The sequence below is a fragment of the Ammospiza caudacuta genome, chromosome 1, assembly GCF_027887145.1.
Source record: "Ammospiza caudacuta isolate bAmmCau1 chromosome 1, bAmmCau1.pri, whole genome shotgun sequence".
NCBI lineage: Eukaryota > Metazoa > Chordata > Aves > Passeriformes > Passerellidae > Ammospiza > Ammospiza caudacuta.
The window spans coordinates 104,101,198-104,125,488 of record NC_080593.1 but is presented as its reverse complement, the minus strand read 5'-3'; the positions used below and the strand labels follow the sequence as shown (position 1 = coordinate 104,125,488).

At 37.4% G+C, this 24,291-nt stretch overlaps 1 protein-coding gene across 4 annotated transcripts in view; it reads left to right on the top strand.

Moving 5' to 3' along the window:
• PTPRM (protein tyrosine phosphatase receptor type M) overlaps positions 1-24,291 on the top strand; it is a 442,137-nt gene that overhangs the window by 98,136 nt on the left and 319,710 nt on the right. For all 4 annotated transcript variants that reach the window (XM_058818601.1, XM_058818619.1, XM_058818610.1 and 1 more), the window contains exon 2: positions 1,639-1,761. In XM_058818601.1, coding sequence (XP_058674584.1) covers positions 1,639-1,761 — 123 coding nt within the window. The remainder of the gene's footprint in view (positions 1-1,638; positions 1,762-24,291) is intronic.

Sequence of the window (24,291 nt, the reverse complement as noted above, 5' to 3'; positions counted from 1 at the left end):
TCTCTTGTTAACATTGAGGCAAAATGTTGGAATGTGGAGTTGTGAGTTTTTTAATGGGTTTTCTGTTCCCATTGGATTATCTAATTTAATCTTTTGCACTTAAATTTGTACAGAAAAAAGCAGTTTCCAGACGCACCAATTTCCCTCATACACTTAGATGTGTTGGAGACTTTCTATAGAAAGATATTTTAGAACAGAGTCTAGTTCTAGTACAGGATAACCTGTATTGGAGGGCAGGGCAAACATGGTATGTCTGTAATGGCCAATGTAATATTCTCATGATAAAGAGAAGAAAAAAATTAAATTTCTCAGTGATTGCATATAAAAAATTCCTGCTGAAGATTATATGCTTGCAAAGTTCTTGCTATGAATCTCAAATATACACTTGGACTAATTATTAAGAAGGCTGGGCTTTAGTTGGGTGGTATATGTCAGGTGTAATGGAATTTTGTCTTCTACTTTTTAATAAGTGTTATGGTTTTAAGCCCTGGGAAGAAATTAATTCCATCCTAGTGAAAATGGGACAATATGGTATTCTGTAATGCCATTAATAGTGCTCTAGGAAAAATTCAGATTTTAAAAGTAATTTTTAAGCTAGATTTTGTCTCTTTCCTGTTTTAATACGACTTGGCAAGGCTAGGCCTACTGTGCCTTTGGACAGATAGCAAAGATGATGAATAGCCCTAAAGTTTAGTTTTGTTTGAACAGCTGGAGAATTTCCTTTAATATGGACAGAAATATCTCTGACTAGAGTGATATTTATTTTCCAAAATAGGAAAGATGTCATTCTTCACTGGAGTGAAACATCAAATAAAACAGAATTTTGTAACCCTGTGTTAGTCTCCTGTTAGATGATAACTGTATAAAAAACCTGAAGTTTCCTCTATACCACAGTAAAAAAAGTAAAGCTTTTCCATTTTCTTGTGGATAATGTTAAACTCCATTCTTCTATATTTGGGACATAATTTTTTTCCCTACCTCACCTTGAGGGAGTGTGATCTTTTATACCCTGTTACTGATTTCTAATTTACTTAGAAGAGAGTGAGAAAAAAAGAGGAAATAATACTGTTTTCTTTCAGAGGTTGTGAGACTGAGCATAGATTGACATTTTGAGGTAGATGTGCTGTGTTGTGCCAGAGGCACTGATCCCACAAAAAGCCATGCTGGTACCTGTTCACAGTGCAGCACACATGGGAGCTCCCGGGTTTTCCCTTACTTGGAAACCAAGATACAGGAATGAAAGCTGGTGTTCCCACCCTTAGAGTTTTCTTCTAAAGTGTAGGGCCTTGGCATGGAGTATTTTTTTTTCCCTGAAGAAGGTTAATCCTGCAGTCTTTTAATATTCTGATTTTTACTGCTATTACTTTGCTATTTTGCTTTTGATACCTGGTGATTGGATCATAAGAGAAAATTTGTCTGCATTTCTAAATTTGCTCTTTTTTACCCTTAGCATTTTGTTTTCATGAGAAGAAATTTTATGCCCTCTCAGAAAGTGACGATTAGTAAATAAAAATAATTTATATTAAAAGATCTTTAAAAATGACACAGCCTGCATTGAGTGAAGTTGCAGTTGTTAATTGGAGATTCATAATCTGTTACCTGCCTGCCTTAATTTTTACCTTTGTGTTTCTTTAACAGGGTGCTGCACTTTTGATGAGCCTCTGAGTTCCTGTGGCTACAGCCAGTCGGATGATGATGATCTCAACTGGGATCAGGTGAATGCGCCGGTGAAGCTGTCCTCGGGTCAAGGGATGCCATCGGGTTCGTCTCTATTTTGCTTTTTTTCTCTTCAATTATGTGTTTGTCCAGTGTTTATTAGCAGTGCTGTTCTTAAAATGCTGCTTAGTCTGAGTCTGGTTAAGTGGAATACTCAGATTTTCCAGGTGATTTCTGTGAGGGATATTTTGCAAGTCAAAGGTTTGGCTTTGTTGTGTGGGGAGTATAAAGGTTTGAAAGAAGAAATAGAAACTTGGTGTTGTTGGGGAAGGCCAAAAGAAAACAGAAGGGTGACATGAAAATGAATCTCAAGTAGTACTAGAAACATGCAGACAGGATTTAGTAAGAGAGAAAAGGAAGACCGACTTAGGTATTTTCATTGAAAGATATAATAATCAAAATATCTTATAAAAAGATTGAGAGAGAAGAAGAGGTGAGTGAAAAAGCAAAGGTATCCCAAAACAAAGATCTCAATATTATGCTCACTGATTTTAAAAGATAGTTGTGATACTCTTATTTAATGTATTTTTTGCACTGCATGGAGTTGGACCTTGTTCTGTAGCAGCCACCTGTGCATTCTGCTGAACTACAAACTCACTCTAGTAATAAGAGTCATTGCCTTAGTACTTCACCCACAGAAATATATAAAACTTGCCCACTGGTTTTAAACTGTTCACTAGCCTAAAATTAACCAGGTGTTCTTTTCTGTAGTTTTTAGCTAGGCATGTTAAGACTTCCCCCCATATACAGATCTCCATTTCATGGGATATGATTGCCTGCAGCCCAGCTCAGCATCTGCTTTGGCTTTTGTAGACTGAGCCTCAAGTGGCTATTTTCACCTTTTTGCAAAACCAAAAGACCACTAGATAAAATCACTGGTTGTAGCATTGGGGAATTTCTTCTGAATTAGTCTCATAACTCAGTATAAATATATCCATAACACTTAAAAGCATTGCAGAATGAATGTCCCAGTATTTCACATCCTTTTCAATGAGGTCTTTAAAGGACCCATAATGTAATTATTTTATATAAATGTGTTTATATAAAATCTTTTCCAAAGTTGTTGTTCTCAAGAAAGTGTTCCTCCCTCATTTTTGAGTAAGGGAGTTAGGAAATAGACAAGTGAATCTTTAGAAGTGACAGTATAAACAAAACCTGAACATAGGCCCTCATCCTTAGTGTAGCAATAAATGTGCTGATGTATGATATGCACAATCAGCCTTAGATATCATTCACTTGTAAAAAAAAGGCTTTCAGTGTTCTTCACTCTAGATTTTCCAGTGTCACCCTGAGTTGTGGATGACATCTTATCTAAGGTTCATGGCTGAAGTACCTTTTACACTTTGTATCCTCTGGCAAATGCAGGACTCCCAAATTCAAGATAGATGTTCAGTTTATCTAAGTTCTGGCATTTGGATCATCATGCTAGATTGAGTTCATCAACCTAGATAAAGGATGTTCTTTCAAATTCCTTTTTAAACTGGCTTTCACCCAGTGGTCTTGGCATATACTGCTAAACATTTTCTGAACTATTTCATTAGTGCTTGATACTGTTGCTCAAGTTGGAGACAACAGACATAGTTTATCAGCCGTCTTGGCTCGTGGTACAAGATATGCATTCTTTTTTTCAGTCACACCACTGGAATTCTCTTCCTATTCCAAATTTCATTCATTACTCTCCTCACTTGGATTTGTGAAAGCAATTGCTGGCACGTGATGTTCAGTCTTCTTGGAAGATAAAAGAGATTTGAATCTGTGTTCTATTCTCTGATGACCACAGGCTTGAAGATTTTTTTGGGTTTTTTTCTCAGTAGCAGGATTCTAGACTAGGGACTGGCATGTTTATAGAAGGAAAATGATATTTGTCATTTTATTTATCAGATGTCATACAACTTGTTTCTTATTTGTCTTCTTTCTTTTTTATCAGAAGTCTGAAATAATGTTCTGATGACCTAATAAAAATCTATAATTTGGTAACAAATTCTGTTTACAGTTTAGGGAGTTTTATTTCTGTCCATACAGGAAGAGAAATATTCTTTTGGAGCATTGGGTCAGAAGATGAACGAGTTAGTCTGAGGAGGGTTGAGGATATTGGTGCCTTAAAAGGTCAAAAACCCCTTTGAGAGGGAAAGAAATGCTCATTTTATTGCAAATGAAAAGCGCTGTGTCTAACGGCACGATTTAGTCAAGTGGTATCTAATTTTTCCTCATAATTTCATCTAGACAGTTTCTTCTTGTTCTTGTTCAAATCATCATCTTAATGATTTTAATTAGTTTTCAGTTAGCCTTAGCCAGAGGGTTATGTGATACACTTAAAAAATGATTTCAAGTAGTTTGTCAGCAGTTTCTGAGCTACATATTTAGGAAGAAATAACTTCAGATGATAATGAATAGAACATCTTAAATTAATGGTTTGTGAGGAATTCTTGGCTTGAAAGCAAAATGCTTTATGCAACAATGTTGTAATACTAGACTGAAACAAGAACTCTCAGTTCTGTACTCCCTTGTCAGAAGAAAAAATTAATGCACATAACATTCCTAATTTCAGGCAGCATACTCCAGTGAGTGAGCTGATGTCGATATATAATTTTTTTATAATTTCGTGGCAGTCAGGGGGAAGCACACAAGTTACGGGGTTTGATTTCTTTTAATCCACATGAGAGTGCTGAGAGCATAGCTGCACTTCAGATAGATAAATACTTTGGCTTGATATGTTATTTCAGTGGGACAGAGAAATGTCGTCTAATATTTATGCATATGTGTGCACACTTTAATGTACACACAGTTTACATGTTTTTGAATATTTGAGATCTTGTTTTAGATGAAAACTACTAAACTGTATCAAAGGTAATAATGAAAAAATCCCAAGAGTGTTTCTTACAGTGGGCTTCAACCTCTCCTGGATTGTTGCAGTAGCACAGAAAAGAAGATACTGCTACAGTTAGTAGGGTGCTAGTGTTCTCATTTCTTTGACAAATATGAGCGTGGCTTTTAATGAGTCAGTATTAATCTGAAATTGTGACCAAAAAAGTAAGGAGATGTATGAATTTCTGTATATATTTGAATGAATTAAATGCATGTTGTTAATCCGCTGCTCTTTTGTTTTAAGTGTCCTGTGAATCAGACAGAGTAAATGCTGTTTGGAAGAGCAACTCTTCCCATTTCTCAGTCTGTCTTCTCCTTGTCTTTCTGTTCCAAGAATGTGTGCTTAAAATAGTGTTCACAGCTGTAATTACAGAAACACTTAGTCATTATTAATGCCATCTCGCATTATCCTATGGAACAGTTTCAGCAGTTTGATATTAATGTGTTTATGTAATACAGATTTACAATTACAGCTAACTGTGAGCCCTCTAGTTGTAGCCCAATAAAAATGTCTTCAGAAGAATATGCCCAAACAGTAGATTACTCTCTTGGCAAGTTGTGAGCTGCAGGAGTGGCCTCTGTGAGAAGAGGTCAGGGAATGCCCCATGTTGGACACATGTGGGCACAGCTACTGGACCTACCACTGGGCACAGCTGAGCTCCTGGTGCACCTCTGGGATAGAATGCTTAGGAAAGGGTGGAAGCCACTGGGCAGCAGCTGTCAGAGGGAGAAGTGAGAGTATGTGAGAGAAACAGCCCTGCAGACACCCTGAAGTGCCGAAGGAGGAGGTGCTCCAGGCAGTGGAGCTGAGATTCCCCTGCAGCCCATGGTGAGGCAGCTGTGCCCCTGCAGCCCACGGGGGTCTGCAGTGGAGCAGAGATGCACCTGCAGCCTGTGCGTGACCCACACCAAGAAAAGGTGGGGATTTCCTGAATGAAGCTGCAGCCCATGCAGAGGAGCCCACACAGGGGCAAATTTTATCACAGGACCTGTGGGGTCCCTGGAGCAGAATGTTCCTGAAGGACTGTGTCCCATGGAAAGAGGTGGTTTGGGGGTTTTTTTGTGATGCTTGAGTACGTTGTTAGTTCAGATACTGCTACAGTAAGTCATCATTGACAGTGATGCTATTAGAGTTTTACTGTGAGGAATAGAAATACTGTCAGGAGTCTTCTGTGATTTGTCATTTACTGGATATAGTTTCTGTTTTGTGTCCATGTATTTTTTAATGAAGCACTGTGTTCAGTTGTGTAGAATCTTTCTATGGTGTGTCCCAGTTCCAGCTGATTTCTAAAGGACAGTAGTATCATTTTTATTTGATGCAGTGGTTGGTTTGATATCTCTGAGGGGATGTCACTGCATTTGCAACAAGTCACTGGCATCAGCTTTTAATTCATTTTAAAACAGTTCAAACCTAAATATAAACCAAATCTTCAGAGGCTGCCATTCACTGTGTTGAAAAGATGCTTCCTGTAATGAAGCTTTCTGTGTTTAATACAGTGCTGGTCAAAGCCAGGATGAGAATTCTGCTTGTGCTATTTGAGGTGATAACATATGATTTTCATGACTATATGTGATATTTTCAATGGCCTACTATGCTTATTTGTATTCTGAATATGTACTGTTGCTTAATGCCTATTCAGTGTCTGCAGAAAATGCTTATAATGCTTATATTATTGTTTAAAATGGCCTTTTGATACCTAGTAACCAGACATGCAGAGCTAGCAGATATTCTATAAACAAGGCAGTGATTCAGAGGAGTATTTATTATTATGGAATGTGAAGTAGTTGTGTGAAAAATGTACATTGTTGTTTAATTGTGCATAGAAGAGTTGTGATCCATTTTAAAAGACAGATAAAGTGATCAGTCTGCAAGCGTGAGTTCAAGCCAACTGCAATGTTTTATCATGTAAAATTATCGTTCTTTGATATTGTACTTTATCATTAAGCACATTTTAGCACTGCATTGCATTCTTGTTGTATATTAGCAGGGATACTTCTGTTTGCATTCACATTGAAAAAAATGAAATACATTTCTTACTCAGTCCCATTTCCTCCATATTACTTTAAATAACTGCATTTTTAATTCATTTGAATGCTATCTAGGCATAATATAAAGTATTATCAAGGTGTGGGAGTTGCAGCTTGCTCACTGTGTTAAAGTTAAATTTTTTCATAGAATTTTCTAGACCTGGAACAGCAGCATGTTATTTCATTGCACACCCAGGTAATAGCTGCATCCATTAAGGACATGCCTTTTGGCAAGCAGCTCCAGCTTCCAATTAACTGTGCAAGTTAACACCAGTTGCTGCTAATACAGAGCAACGTGGAGGTCACACAGAGCAAACCACCTGAGCAGGGAGCCAGGGCAGCTCTGTGCTGCCATGGCTACCGTGCCAGCACTGGAGGGGTTGGCTTCTTTAAAAACTCACCTAAAGACTTACTGAGTGGTGTGCTTAACAGGTCTGCTCAACAACAGGAAAGATGCCACCAGCCATGTCTGAGGTATTGCTTTTTGTATGGATCATTTTTGTAACTTCTGACCTGACTTACAGATTTCAGCACCTGGCACAAATTCTGGGTTTCAAATATTGAGCATCTATCATTCTTGCAAGGGGAAGTATATTAATCAGCATCAAAATCCCTCTTTCTGAATCACTGATGGACAGTGTTCCTAGGTTGCTTAGTAGGTGAAGTAGACAAATTATTAAAGTGTATTTTGCCTGCATGCCTAAGCTTTCATAAAATTAGTGCTAGTGTTATACTTCACCCTGTGTTGTATATATTTTCATATATGGCTATTAGTTTGCACATTTTAGAGCAAATGATTTTGAATATGAACAGTATGATTTATGAAGTAATAATGCCTAACGTAGATGACTGATTTGCACATTTTCATTTGAAGTAACATGCTTTCTGTAGTGTTCATATCTGTAACTTCAGGACAGCACTTTTCTTGTTTTGTTATGCATTCTGTCAGCGATCTCATATTTGAGTGCAAAATTGCAGAACATACTCCAAGTCACGGAAGTAAGTGGGAGACACTATATTAAAAGCACCAGTAGCTGATAAAGATTTGTTCAAGATGTTTGACTGAAATAGGATGATATAATAAATTATAGCATTTTTAATGTTTGAGGAACTCTCCTCTTCTGTAGAAGACAGAAACTACATGAAAGATCTGGGAAGTCACTTCTTGTTAAACCAGAGTATTCTCAAAGCAACCTGGAAGATAAAGTTGACTGCTGAGGGTAATTCTGAGTAGCACCATGTAGTGCCACAGAGTGCTGAGCAAGCCCTCAAACCTAATTAATTTACCTTGCTGTGATTACATGTTTCCTGCTGAGGTTATATCTAACATCTGCTATCATATATGCTGAGAAGCAGCTAACATAATAAGCTACACACTGGAGCTGGGTTTGAAATAGATTTCTTGACAGTAAAAACTTTTGAGATAAGAAAGTTCTTTTTTGTTACACATCAGAAACCCAGTCTCCCTCCCTGTCTTCCACCCATAGTGCCAGACACTATCCTGCTGGTTAAGTGCATCAGAATCTAGTTTTAGATTTCCCTGCTAAATTTGAAATAGAAGTACTCTGAATAACTGGGGTTTTGTTTGTGTGTTTGTTTTTCCTTCCTGGACTCCTCATGATGAGTTCATTCAGATGAAGTAGGAGTATTCCAGCAGGAGAGAGGAAGTTAAAGTAAGAGAATCCCAACAGGAGAGAGACTAAGTGCTCATGTTGTAAAGCCTGTGAAAACATACTTTTTTAGAGTACCTTGGGGTGGGGTGAACTGGCATTTTTGAAATGGAATATTGTCTGGAAAAGAAGAATGAGGTTACTTCTGGTAAGGGTTCTTGGTTCAAAAAAGAACCATGGAGAATTCTCTTTCCTGGGGATATGCCCAAGACATGCAGATGAACCTCAGGACACTTTAATCTCAGTAGTTTGAGGCTGTGCTAATATAAACCAAATAGCACATGCTTCAGTCTAGGGCTCCCTAGGGACTCTGTGCTGAGGGCATGTTACTGCACTCTGCCATGGTGTCTTGCTGAAACCACTGCAGTTTCTGCTCCAGTTTTAGCAGACTTGGATAAAGTACCAGTACAATTTTTGTTCTTGTTTGCCTGGCTGTTTTCTTCTGTTGAGGAATGAAGATACTTTACCAGTTTGAGCAAAGCTGTGGTCAGTAAAAAGCCCATGAATAAACAACAAGTCTGAAGATGCTCCTGTAGGAGCTGTACTCACTGCATTGCAAGATCAAGAGAAAGCAGAATAATCAGAATAGTCCTAAATAAGCTTTTTCTTGTTTAGTAATTAATCTACTGGAAAAAAAGCCTCTTAATTTCTTGCAGTCTTCAGGGCTTTTCTTTCAGTCTCATGCTTATCCCGTTAGATTTCTTCTCATCCATCCTGCCCTTTAGAAACTAATAAAGAGTGGATCAAAACCTTTCTTTGCATCTGCAGGCTTTAAAGTGTGGCCTCCGTTTCAGGGCCTAAGTCAGTTGTTATCCGAGTTAGTAGTTTATCTTTTAAAACAGTTCTTCTATATGACAAGATCATAGGCATAGTGAAAATGCCAGTGAGCTGGAGACTCCATGATTCCTCTTTAGGACAGTAAATTACAGTTACAAATTTTTAGGGAATATTTTTTAAGGTTTTTTTTTTCAGAAATGTAAGAGGAATTTCGTGTTTCAATTAGATTTATGGGAGATTTTTCGTACCCTTTGGCAGCACTTAATTTGTTGGCAAGCATTGAGACTGATAGTGTGTTGTTATCAGGTCTGGTTGTGACTAATAGGACGGGCCAAAAGGTCACTGATTGAGGCAGAGGTTGTTAAATGCTGCATGTGGCTTCAAGTGCTCCCAGATGTCTACACTTCTGCTCCCAAGTTGAGGAAATTCATGTGGGTGTTTGTCATGTGGGAAATGTGGCAGCAGAGATTGGTTAGTGCAGAATGTATGGATTGGTTTTTATTTTATATGTAAGTCTTCTGCTATCTGAAGCTATTTGATTTCCTAGAATTTCAGACAAAGTCTTAATCCTTTATAGTCATTTGCAGAATGCAAGAGCCAGGGAAGAAGCAATTACATGAACTTCATGAACTGAATTAAAGAGCTCAGTACTTTTTTTCTCAGTGTTAAAGCAATATACTTATTTCCCTCACCACCTGACATAATGTTTTTTCTATCTTGAAGTCACATTTCCAATCAACTGCTTTTCAGTAGCAAAAAGAAAAAAAAAAAGCTGTCTGGACCTCATTGAAAATGTAATGATGTACACAGTCATTTAATGAGAAAGCAGGTGCAGGTAATTATCCAAGTCATAATGTTGCAGCAGCTAATAACATCAAATATTTGTGATAATTGCAAGCAATTGATCACAGTTCTGTGCTTCTCATGTGTAACAGATTTTAAAAACTCTTCTCAATACACATGTATTCGTGTTAGAACATGGAAGCCACAGATGTACTTTTCTCACCAGTAGATCTATGTACTGAGATTTTGCATTAAGTTCAAACATGTCTGTTTAAATTTTTACCATTTTGCTTTTCCCCATGACTTAGAGGGGAGGAACATCCTTCTGCCAAATTTGATTTCCTGATTCCCCCATACTCTTACAGGCTTTTCCTGTTCTAGATGTCACAGTCAACTCTTGTGTCATTCTGGTTTCTGCTGGAGCACCGTGTGAGTCCCAGTGTCCTGCAGGGGGGCTCTCCCAGTGCCTGATGCATGTGCAGCTCAGGTGTTGTTCTTCCCAGCATGGCTCTCTCCTGCAGTTACACAAGAAATAGATCAAAGACACAGTAACAATGGGATGATCCTTAATGTATTCCCTTACTTATATATTGAGAGCTACAAAAGAAAGGAAGGGAATAGAAATTTGCTAGGGGCAAATTTCTTTTATGCCAGGCCTGTGTGATAAGACCACTGCTCAAAGGAGTTCAGAGATGCTTCTTTCTGAAGCTTTTTTACATTCATAGCTTAAAGGTGCAAGGAAATGATGAGAACCTAAGTTGGTCAATAGCCCTCTTTCTGCATTTGGGCTGTTGTAGAAATGAATCTGTAGAAGAGAAATTTACCTTTGTCAGGCATTTCAGAAGGCTCTGGGAGGAAAATAGAAAGTGAAGAGAGGCAGGTCCCTGGTCCAGTCTTTTATGTGTAAAGTATTTTAGCAGTTTTTAGTTAGTAGGAATCAGAGGCAATTACTGTTTGAGTGGCAGCACATACACAGTGGTTCTCACACCTTAGGAAAGGGCTGATTAAAAGGGTGGTGTCATGATTTCTTACAGGTGGTGTCCCAAGAAGAAACTAAAAGAGAGGACAGGCTTTCAGAGGAGGATTCTGGGCTTGTCTGTATCCCAGATAAGGAAGGGTGCTTCTGTAGGAGCTAGTAGAGGACCTGAGGAATGGGATATAAAACTTGATGCTTTTCTTGGCTTTTCCTTATGAGGTTTCCTTATTAAGCAGCTGCACATTAAATGAAACACCTTTGGAAGATACAGGATGATAATTGATGAGGGTCCTGTTCTGGGGAGATCAGCTGGATATTGTGTACCTGCTCTAGAGCTAGTGCCTCTGGGAACTGATTAGTCTAAAAAGCATCAGGCAGGACAAGGTGAAGATGTTACCCATGTTTTGGAATCTCATTGTGTAGCAGCTATAGAAACGATTATGTGTCAGAAACAAGGAAATTGTCATACTCTGGATTAGACTTGATCAGCAACAGCATCAGGTTCCCTTCATAAGAGTACAATGTGCTATGCAAAATTTAAGGCAGCCCATGGCTTCTAGTTTTACAGTGGAATAAATGGATATACCATGTATAAAAAGATGTGTTACATCTTTCAGCAATCACATTTAGGTGTTACGTGTGCTATGGTGGTCTTGCCATGTTTAATTTTAGTGTGAGGCACATTTGTGAAGGCAGAAAGTTGTTTGGAGCAATTTCAATTCAGGCATTTTACCTACTTGGCTGGCAAAATGGAAGCAGCTTTATGTGTGCATGGCAGATTTTTTTCACTGCTTTTTAGTATAGCAGTAATAACAATTGTATAATGAGTAAGAATTTAATTATTATTTTAGGTACAGCAACGAAAAGCTATATTTTGCCAGGATATATTGTAGTGCCTCTTGAATTTAAATTATCTATGTTTTAGTGTGTCTACATCCAGTTATATGTTTAAGTTAAAATAAAGCATTTAAACAGGTAATTTTAACTTCTGTGCTAGTCTGTAAAGAAGCAAAGTTAAATAAAAAAAAGTAAAAAACAAAAGCCATTAGAATGTGCACCTTGGATAGATAAAGTCAATTAATAGTATTTCTACATGTAAAAACCAGATTTATATTAGGTGTAGTCTTCGCCACTACACAGGACCAGCAGGATATCAGTATTTCTCTAAAGGTACACATCTATGTTAATTAACTTGGTCCAGTCTCCCCTGCAGTTTCATCATTCTTATCTCCTCTTCAAGCCTGAATGTATTGAAAATGTCTCCAACTCTGAGCTGACATTCTCTATAGTATTATGGCTCAGACTAAATGCATCCCTTTCTACCAAGTTATTCTCCCTTAGAGATATGGTGGAGGTCAGCTTTGCTAAAGTGCAGTGATGTTCTAACTCAATAGCAAATGGGTCATAAAGAAATTGCCATAAAAATGTTTTACTCCTGGAATCTGAAATCTACAATCGTTATGAGATACTGAAAGATATTTAGCAAAGCACATGTGAAATTATCCTGACAGAAATAAAAAGTTTTGTGGGTTTGTTTCCAATTAATGAATTTGCCTTTAAAGTTCCTTAGAAGAGCTCCTCTGAGATCTCTATTAAAGCTACTAACACTGCTTTGCCACCTGTAATATGGAAATAAAAATTTGTAATGCGGTGATGCTGCTATTTATCTTTTGTATTTGTCAAATAAAGCCTATGCTATGTGATATAGCATAAAGAATATAGAAAATCCTTTGGTATAATCTCAGCTTGCCTAATGTCTTTCACTGGTGAATCTTCTTCATGTTGAAAAGAAAAGCATCTGAAAACATGTAACCTGAGGCCACTATTTTGTGTCTTAATCGGTAGTCTGCTTTATTGATGGTGTGAAAAGCAAATTTATTTTGCCTTTTAAGAATCTTCCAATATTGTTCTAAGGCTGAAGCTAACAGAAGCTCTAATTTTTGTACTAGGGTTGTCAAGTGAGGGATCTTTGTAATAGAAGCAAACTTTAATTGCCAAAACACTTACTCAGTTTTATTACTTTGAGATTCTGGAGTTTTGTTACTTCAGGATTCTTTCCTTGTTCTGTTCTGTACAGTTCATGTGCCATTCTCCCTTCCTGGAAGAATATATTTATTTACAAGAACTTTATTCTCTCATCCTTCTGTTTTAATCTCAGTGTGTGCATGAGATTTCTGTGTTCAGAAAGTCTTCAGAGTGCCTCTCTAAATTGTGCCGAATCCTCTAGCCACACACAGACTTTACATTTTGCATCAGCTGTCATGTTTGCTTATTGTGTGCCAAATTTCTCTCTTTGCCACCTCTAACTCTCGGTGCTTTTTCTAAGCATAGTTATTTTTCACGGATTCATTTCCTAGCAAAAGCTTTGTTGGTGTACTGCATTTAAACATATCAGTGATGCAGAGTCTAGGGAAGCACAGACTGCTAAATTCCCTAAAGGATTCTGGGATATCTTTTTACCTAATAGTTCCCTGAGCTTTGCTTTGCTTTGCCTATTAAAATGTGCTCCTTTATGTTCTTCCTCATTTGAAGAAAATTTGATGGAACACTTGAAGATAGATCTAGAAAAGCACACACATTAATATTTATGGCTGTGTGTGTTTCAACTCCAGAAGGGCTGACTAGCAACTGGATATAACCATGTTGATTTTCAATACATCTGCTGAGCCACAGGATATTCTGAGCAAGGTGCTTGCCTTTACTTTGAAACTAACACATGAAGAGATTCGGTTTCACTTGGCTTCTGCATGCACAGGTGCATTACTTATATTCAAGATAAGTGGAATTAGACTGCTTTTTTCCAAGGCATTCCTCAATACTTCAGTACCTAATGTGAAACTTCATACCACCTGTCCCTTCCATGTAAAGATGAAACTGTGAAAAAGCGTGTCTTTAGAAACTGATAAAAGTTTTCTGCCATTTTTTGGTTGCTAATTAAGTGCAAATAGCAGATAGCACCAAGTTTTGCCCTCATTTGATATTCTTTGTCTGCAGTTCTATAGTTGGTAGTACATGACACGTTAATTATAGCATGGTAATTAAAAATTTAGTTACTCTTTTCCTTTGTTCAGTACATTCTTTGTTATGGCGTCAAAAAGTATTTTGCCTCGAATATTCTTATAGTCTTTTACAAGAGATGTATGTCATCACTGGAAATGGAATTTCTAAGTCAATTTTACTTCTTTTTAATAGAAATGTTTTATTGTAATAATACCACACTTTCTTATGGAAGCCATGAGGACAGCGTCCTTAAAATCTAGACAAGATATTAATTGTTAGTAACGACTAAAGAAACCAACATTGTGTCCAATGTGGCCTTAAGCAGAATTCCAGTTAATCATGTCCATTAGTGCCACAGGCTTCACCTGAATCTTATTTTCTTATGCTAGGCTAGATATATCCAAATGCTCACAACTAAATTGTGCTGCACTGTACTTTGGGAGTATAAGTTCGTAATTCTAAATAATGATGAACTTTTATGCAGAGTACATGATAAAATAATTTTTCTGTCTCATTCTTTCCTCTCCTGCTCTCTTACTGCTCATTGCTCTGTCTTCACATCCTTTTTCAGGAACAACAAATGTGAAGGAATAGAATGTAAGAGAATAGTGATAGTACAGAAGGCAATCTCACCCCTGAGGAATTGCAGCTGTGCTAATCACCAAAGATTAGCAACAGGCCTGCCCTTAACAGGCCACAGCTGTGTCCAATAAGCATGAGTGCTATAAAAGAGTGGGCTTAGGTAGGTGAGAAGGGAGCTGGAGTTTCTTGGCTGTGCTGTGAGGAAGAAGGAATCAGTGCTGTGAGGTGATACCCAGGAGAAATCACCAAGGAGGTATGGAACTTTTGGGGTAAGATGCCAGCAAACAAAGGTAGAGTAGCTTCTGCTGTATAGTTTTGTTACCTTAATTTGGGGGGTTATAGTTAAAACTCTTTTATGTTACAGAAATATAGTTTTACTTTGCAATTCCATGTAGTTTGTATTTTTACTTTGAGTCTCAAATGAGAATGTGTTTCTGATTTTGTTTAAGTTCTTTTGGGGGAATGATTTTTTTTTTGTTCATTTGTTTTTTGTTTCTTTATAATGAAAGACACTGTGTATCTAAATATTCTGTGTTTTCAAACAGAAGCACTTTTCAAACATATGTATTATTTCTGCTTAGTGAGAGTGGAATACTAGGCTTCTTTAAGAAAAACCCAACCCAACCAAAAAGCCCTAACACCCCCTTGGTCTCAAACTCCTGTAAACCAAACCCGGCCTTTGAAACAATAAACTAACTACTTTCATACTAACAATTGCATAATGATACTGGTGTACTAACTGTAGGACGGTTATTAAATGGTACCACACATACAGCTAAAGGGAAGAATTCAAGGTAGTAAAGTTGTGTGGTCCATATGGCTGGGAGTGTTAGCTTTTCTGCCTCTATAAAACTTTTTTTTTTTTTTGACTTCTGGAGGACAGGAGAAGACTAACATGGCTTCTAGATGGTGTCAGAACACCCTGCTTTAGGGTTAGTAACCACTATCTCCCCCAGGGTTTTTTTGTTTTGGGCCCAGGCAAGATGCCAGCTGCTGGAATAGGCTGACATCAGATCCAGCCTGGTATTGCCGCAGTTGAGGTTCCTGCAGTTCCCCTCTGTATTTTCCACTATTTCTCAATAGTCGAGAGAGGAACCGAAGTGTTGCTCAGTCTTAGTGCTGGAAGGTATGTTCTTCTTGGAGTTCTAGTCTTTTTTTCATTAGCTACATCATAGTGTAAAGCACCACTTTGTTGTTTAAGGATGCAGGAAACTGAAAAAACTGTTTTTAAATGTAGGAAATTAGTCAGAAGGAAGTCAAGGGAGTACACATATTGGGTAAAATCATCTGGGGAGAAAGAGCAGATACAATATACATCTAGAGAAGGATGCTTAGAAAATACAGAAATATGTACATATTTTTTTGGTCTTGTGGTAGGTACTGTCTGTCAGCAGTCATTCTTGAAGTCTAGTTCAAGACACCATCCAGTTAAATGTTGTCTAGTCTTGTGATGGGAATCAGAAGAATCTGTACTGGAGGCAGACAAAGATCATGTTGTGGTCTGAGTGGGCAAGTCTGTAAATTGTGCTGTGTGGTCAGCAAAACTGGTGGCTGCTGGAACAGAATTTAGAAGGCAGGGGATATTTCAAACATGAAATATCCAATAAGAATTTGGAAGAGTGTGTATGTTAACAATCATTCAAGTCTAATGCATACTGAAACTCTGAGAAGTTCTTTTGGGTGTTTTCTGGTATTTTCTTTTTATACTAAAGGAATATAAAGTTGAAATGAGGCTTTCTGGTTTATGTCAAATGAATCTACCTTTCTTCATTTTGAAATGGAGTGGAATAACTCCTGCTTTTAGAAGCCTTTCACGGTTATGCTAAGCATTCACCTCCTATTTTCATGTACTTTAAGATCATCCTTTGAAAGAAATGTGATAGGTAGGTCATACTGCTTTTACTTTGGTGGTAGACCCTATCAGTTCATCCCTGTCAGCTTTCTTGGTCTGTCATTAGCATAAGATCTGTGAGCGCTGTAATTTTTTTTCCCCTAACTTAGATAAAGGATCAGCATTATCAGGGTAGGGATAGATTTCTTGCATAAGCTTACTTACTGAAATTAATGAAATGCTTCTATCCATGACACTGCAAACATTAAAATGTGATAGAAATGTTTAGCTTTGCTCTAAGTGCTTTTGCAGAAGATCTGAAGCAATAGCTCTTTCTTTCAGTAAGTGCTATCTCACATAACAGACAGGATTTGTTAAATATCAGTGTTGCTTAGGATTTCAGTTTTTTACTAAGGTTTGTACAACTGGAGAGGAAATACAGGCATTATAATTATTTCCTGTGGATTAGCTAAGATGAAGCCTAGTTTTCAGGCAGTAGTTCCCCACATACAACCTTAAACAACACCTTCCTATGTCTGTTAGGGACCAGCACGGGCTGGCCCTGGCTGTGCCCTCACTGATGGGGCACAGTTCCACAGCATCTGAATGCAACCAGCAGGAGCAGGAATAATGCTGTGCTAGTGGAATCCAAGGGGAAGTCCCAGGTCCAACCAGAGGGCTGGGCCAGGAGCCAAAGGCCAGAGAGCCTCAGGCAGGCACACCTGCAGCACTGTGGGGTAGGGAATGATGCTGAAACAAGGATAAGGGGTGGTAAGGTACAGGGTGGAACAGGAGCGCCTGCGAGTGCCTTTGGGGATCCAACACCACCATATCACACATCTCCAGCGGTAAAAAAAAAAACAAACCAACCCAGTTGTCCTGGGTTGGCTCTATGATGCTTTTATCCTCAATTGTCTGTTCTGTTTATGCTGGATAATAAGTTTTGCACCTTTAAGACTTGTTCCAGAGAGTGAAGGGGGGAAGAAGAAGCGTGAAGTTTGTTTTCAGACACTGCACTCGCTCCTCCGCATTCCTGCTCCTGACTGTGTTGTCTGCAGATGGACAGACAGCAGGACAGAGCTGTCCTTTGGCTTAGTCAGTTTTAGCTAGCTGAGGCAGAGAAGTTCCCTGGACTGTGGTTTTTTTCCTTTTTCTTGGACCTGTTTAAACCTGCTCTGGACTGAGCAGCAGCAGCTTGCACCTGTGGCCCACAGGGCCGGGCCTGGGCCGCGGCATTTCCAGCACCAGAGGGACACATAAGAGACTGAGTGAGCTGAACTGCAACCCGGGGAGGGGACTCTCTGAGTTTGTCATCTCTTTTTGGAGCAGTAAGAGGTTTTATTGTTTAATATTGTTTAGGTTTTATTGTGTAATAGACAGTTTTTTCCACTTTTCTCCGAGGAGGTATTTTTCCTGAACTGGTTGGGGGGCAGGACCAATTGAATCTGCTTTTCTAGAGGAACTCCTTTGGGGGTTCTCTCCCAAATTTGCCCTGAGCCAGGACACCAACAACAGAGAAAGCATCATTTGAGTCCTTAATTTGGTTTATTTTGCAACCTCATAGGACAAAAACAGGAAGGCACAGTATAAATGTGTGAATCACTTTCAGGATGGCTCTGTAGGGCTCAAAGAGCAATTTTGGCTACAGAGGTAGGCCTTGAAATGCTTCATGGTAGCTTCTACATGTCTGCCTGATGTGGAAGAGATTGGGTATCCATAATAGTTCAGATGTTTTTTTGCCCATTTAGAAAAACAGTTGCCTTTGACTTCAATAAAATTTTTTACCTGGAGAAGCTAAAGGTTATTGAAGGTTATGCATTTAAGAGATGTCTCCTGAGAAAAGACCTTTTCATTCTTCTGTCAGCAAGATTTTTTTTTTTTTTTTTTGCTTAGCAAAACTGAAAAATAGTTTATTCCTGTTTCCATTAAAACAAGGGGGGAAAAAAGCCCATAAGAAGGTATTAGAAACAGGCTGTTTCCTACAAGTCAACCAATCAAAAATGGATGCCCTTGTGAAAGTTGATGACCTTGGTATCTTTTATGGCTGCTAATGCCAAATATTGCTTATTACTTTGTAGTAAACCGTCTTTCTGTGCTGCTTCTGGTAGTAATAATGAAATAGTAAAACACATAGAACAGCTTCAATGAGCTTTCAACATATCTGTCAAATAAATAACAATACATTGTCAGCTACGTATTTGGACTCAGTACTACTTAGGGAATTTGTTTCTGCTTTTCAGGAAGCAAGAAAATTAATGAAGGACTTGGGAACCATGACTAAAAAACTGCTGTTTGTTTTACTTCTCAGAACAAAATGAACTCCGTATGTCACGTTTGTGGATGCAGTGTCCGCATTTCTGTTGCAGTTCTGAGTGAACTGACAGGTGCTCTCCTTGTTTCTTGCCTGTCTTCTTGCATAGTGATGTAGAAGCTTGTAAACAGGAAAAACAGGGCAAGGATTGAGAAAAGTGACATTGATGGCTATTTGGGAGAAACATTTATCATGCAAGATAACTGCAAACAGCGCATAGCATGGTCCTCATAAGCTAATTTCTCATTAGCTGGCAGTAATAAAATTTACACTGTTATTTATGCAAAAATGTCAAATGTTTATTTCCAGAAACGAGTAACACCTCATAACAACCAGGAGGCTGTGTGGTGTCCTGCATAATTTACAGACAATCTAATTGACCTATGCAGGTTAAGTGACTCACTTGAGATAATTAAAGAGTGGCAGAATGTGAAATGAAAATGGGAAGCACTTTAGATAGTTTGATTCCTAACAAGATGCCTATATTGCTTTCCATTCCAGAACACCAATCCTGACTTAAATCTGCTCATTGAAATATAAAAAAACCTTACTGAGGGAGGCACTGGTAAAGTACAAACTTTTTATAATGGATGTTTGCACTCAGCACTGAGTGATTACAAGAAAATGCACCAGATGCAGTAAATGTATTACTGCATAAGATGACAGATGTTGATGTTGCTTAGAATGTGTTGTTGTCTTTCACTCCAGTAAACTTCCAGGTAGAGTTTCTCTCAATATTAGTGCAAGGCTGGTAAAAGTCCTTTCTATTCTTCAGGAAATTTTGTTTCAGAAAGCCTCAGCTACTCCTCTTCAGCCTCTGCTCAGAGGCAGAACACTTTATGAATGGTCAAGTGTGAAAGTTTCTCTCCTGATTAATTTTACTGTGCAGTAATTTATAAACAATAGTATTCTGATATTACTTTCCAACAGTACAAAGTATATTTTTTTTCAATTTTTAAGTATTATGAGGCAATGCAGATTTGTTTTGAAGGTTGCTTTTGAAGAGATAGAGATTTTCTTTGGCATTTCCAAGGCTTTCATTTTGGGAACCAAGTCACCATGAAGATGTACTTGGGCACTAGTCGTGCTTTTCAGCATCTTTGGGATGATTGGTATGATTTGGGAATCCTTTCTTACCTCGGATCAATTTAACAGTTTTGAGAACTAAAGCATGTTTATGTGAAAATCTGTGGAAAAACAAAGCAGAAGGATAAGGAAAATTATGTAAGTATAGAGCTTTAAGTACACTGTTCAAAATTATTTCCACTGAATTTTCTGTTAAAATGCCAAGTATTTTAAAAATAGTGAATGTTTATATTGCTCTGTTATTAGCTGAGCTTTCATGGCACATCCAACCCAACAATGCTCCTTACCTGTGCTACTGAAGTATCAGAGTCATTGTTAAGTAATTACAGTGCTAAGTATCCAATTCTTCTTATTCCCAAACTAAAATGAAAATCTACACTTGCTATTCTAGCTTAGACAGATTAAAAAAATCATAAAAATCAGAATGACTTTGTTTTATGCTGCAAATTTGTAAGTAAAGGCAAGCTACAGGGAAATAAGAGTTTAAGTCTCCCCATGGATATAAGCTAGATATTAGAGAATTTTAGTTATTTCTGGATGTAAGGTCTCTCTTGAAGTATAAACAATGTTTCTAAGTATTTAGGCATGTGTTATGTTCTTACAGGGAATAAAATACTTTCTACTTTCCTCCTCATTCTTGATTAAAAAGTCATTTCCTAGCAATGATTTATATGAGAACCCTTAAGTGACATTTTTTTCTCTGAAACTCTTCAGTGTTTTCAGTTTGTTGTGGTTTTTTTTTTTTAATGGACTGAACTGCTGTTTCACTCTTTAAAAAAAAAAGATCTTTTTAGATGCCACAAAACGAAAAGAATGCTATAGAAAATATCTGAAATGCTGATATTTTGGCTCAGTCACTGTTTTTCCATGTGCTAGAAAATCTTTTGAGACTTTAAAGGTACAAAATACTATTTTGGTTGTTCAATGCAGAATTAAAATCAGTACATCTAAAGAATGCTTTTCACACAATAATTTAGGACATCTAATGGGTAGATAGGTAACTGAGGGATGTAAGAATGTGAATGCCTCCTGTGCTTTTAAGACCTTGATTGTGTGTTTAGATCAGGAATATGCTGCTGTTTGTAGAATTTTACTTCTTATGAGATTCAAAGGCTTCATCTACCATGTAGCAATGCCCCGGCACCTGGGATAAACCAGACAGTACAAATGCTTATGTACATGATGCACCTATATTTTTAGAAATTACAATAGCTGTATCCCCCATTAATAGAAATTAAAGACTCAGGACTCAAGGCAGAGGAAACAGCAAGGTTCAACAACTAGCTTCTTTAGCCTGTTAATGTATTTGAATGCCCCTCCAAACTGATGATGCTGAATAATGAAAGGAGGTTGGGTTGTTGAATGTTTGTTCAGAAGGAAGGTATGCAGGGAGATGATCAGGAGGAAACAAGAGGGAATGATGGAGAAAAAAAGCCATGTAGAATGCGACAGGACAAGAAACTTCAGAAATTTAAAGAAGGAATTAGATAAACAGGCAGAATATTAGATTATTTTTGTAGGTGTGAAATAAATGCCAGTAGTTGTTGAAATAATAACACAAGGAATTAGTTACAATAAATAAAACAAAAACCAAACCCAAACCAACTTACCCTCTCATAGGAATCTCGTCTTTTATTAAAAACATTTCTTTCAGCAACTCTAGTTTTCAACTCTAGGGTTTTTTGTAGAATTTTATTTTCCTAGTGCTTTGTTTCCTCCTCTGCACTTTATTCTGAAGGATTGGATAACAGTAGTTATTATGGACTATTGTTGATGAAAAGTTTACTCAGAGGATATCAAGGCAGAAATTTTTTAACCAAGTGAAAAGATTTCAAAATCAGTGAAACAGGCTTATAAATTATAATAATTTAAATTGATCTTGTTTGAAAATATTCAGCTGGGGAAAAAATAGCATTCTAGAAAAAAGGAAAGTTCAAGATTATATCTGTCTACTTGCTTGAGCTAGACTTGGTAAGCTGTAAGTCACTTCCGAAGTATCCATTGACAGGATATACTACAGAAATTTTGCCCCTGACTTCTGACAAAACCAGGGCACTCTTAACACAGTCTTATTTCCTAAAGGAGGTTGAACATTAAATTATGTTAGCAATATTGCCAGACCATACAACTCTAGAAAGTTCTGGATGAAGTTTTTATTTTAAGAAGGCAGTCAGAGCTTATCTACCATTGACCCTTTTCAGTCACTGCTTTTTCACTTTCTTGGTGTGATCTCTCTGAATTTTATTACTGAAACACATGAAAAGGTGACAGACGTATAAAAAGATGAGAGGAAGCAGTATATTTGTAAGACTGGGCTGATTAATTCTCACTGACCTCCATTACAATAATGATATCAACCAATCCACCCACTGAAGTGATAATGAAGTAGAAGTAATTAGGGTTTAATAAAAAATCTCCCTTAAATTATTCTTTCAGGAAATTAACTTACATTCAGTTAAAGCTTAGTGAGTCTTGCCTGCTGTCTCATGACAGGCCTTATCAAATATGATGAGGAAAGAGTAGGAATAGCCTAGATGCATTTATCTAGTAATGGTTCATCATACTGCAATATCTGTTGAGTTACAATCTCAACAAAAAAAAAAAAATCAAGTTTGAGTGTTAGGAAATGGGAAATATTGCTGCCTAACTGTAATTTTTTTTTCTTTTTAAAATAAGTACATTTCAAATGGTGAAAAAATCCCTTTGTATCTCAAGAGGATTATGTAAGTGAGTAAAAAGAGGATTAATTTTCAACAGACTTCTTTAGTTAAAAAAATTAGTGTGAACTTGAAGCACAATGCATACAGTGGTGCTCAGCTTCCTGGGCATTCCAGGTAATTCATTGTGTGCATAAATAGCATTCAGTACATATCTGTTTGTGGTGCTCCCTGTAGCAACTTCTGTGTGTCAGCAGGCATTTCAGAATGTGTTCAAAATATCTCCAGACTTCAAGGAATATCTTTACAAGAATCTTTATTCATATGCTTTAAGTCTTTTTAAACATCAGTCTCTTGAGTTTACAGATTCCTAATTGTGCAACCTGTGCAATAGATGCTGACATCTGCCAGCTAAGTGTGCATTCACTTTCCAGTAGACCATTCTCCACTTTGCTCCTGTGTGGATAAGAAGGAATAGAAGAATATGACAAGGGGAATAAAGACAGAGTGAGCAAGTGGACGATCTCAGTATTCAGCTTAACACAGCAGACTTAGCAAACAATCCATCTTGCCTCAAGATCTGGGCTTTTCAGTGTGCTTCAGAGTGGGTGTTTTCAAAGGGGTGGTTTTGTTTATGGTTTATTTTCCACCTTTTCTGAAGGAGGGACTTAGGACTCCTACGGAAGCTGGAAGTGTAGGCTTTGGTTTCAAAACAAGTCAACTTATAAGTAAAGTAACTTTAAATGTATTTACAGTACCATATCTGCCATAGATTTTTAAATGTATTATTTTTTCATTCTTATTTTGTTCTGATTTTTTTTCAATTTGATCTCCATTTTGGTTTAAATATATAGCTTGGAGTCTCTATGCTTCTGTATACAAAGTACTGTCTAACACACACAGATGACACTGAAAAATGGAGGCTGTATTATTTTTGTCTTGACTAAGTATTAGAGTTGGAGGTATTGCTTGTAATCATAGCTGATTAAAAAAATACCTGTTAAGAAGTGAAGGTTTTAGTTTGAATATATTCACTTCTGCCACTGATATGGCAAATCCTTGGCAAATTATTTCTGGGCTGATTACCCATAAGTCTTTAACATTTGGTACATTTAGTTAAAACTTCACCAATAAAACACTTGAAAATGTTGACACAATTAAGGTAGCCAGGCTTCTAAGGATCACAGCAAAAACTCCAGGAGAATGAACTGTGAGTTTAGTTCAGTACATCAAACCAAAATAACATTAGATTGAATAATTATAGGCAGAATAAAAACAGAACAAGTAAGGTGAGAGAAAATAAATGCTACAGTGTCTCAAGTAAAGCTGAGTTACTTGCCTAAACATGAAATTATGTCACTAAGTTTTGCATTTCTATTTTTGACACAAAGTTTTAGTTTGAATGAAACAAAGTATTCCTTTTACTGTAAAAGATAATTGAGTCTAGCAGTTATTCGCTGTAGAATTTTCATTTTCCTTTAATATTTTAATGTCATCTGCTCCATTATGGTTATGTTTTATAATAGAATTTTTGTCCCATAAAATGCTGTTGAAGTATAGCTTATTTGGTTATACTAAACAGGCATTGAACATAATGATAATAAAAGGTCTGTAGTACTTCACAAAATAATTTCTAAGGGTTCATGTTTGCAGACAAGGACTGGAAGTTTAATGGAATGGAGATTTTAACTACAGTCAGACACAGTAAATATGTCAGTTTGGAAGCTGATTTTTTTCATTAAATGTTTTAAATGCAGAAACATCACTTGGTGAGTGGTTTGCAATGCACCTGAACTATTGCCTACGCTGCTTGTTTTCATGGTTACCTTGATACAAGGCTGAGCTTAGGGATTCCTGCTTGTACACAGCAACTTGTTCTTCATGCTGGGGGCCAGAAATGAGAAGTTGTTGATGTAGAACAAGCGAATAATGGGTGACAGGCAGGGGCATTGAGATGTTCATGTGGTAGCACCTACCTGGCTGTGCCATGGTCAGCCTTCATCTCCCTG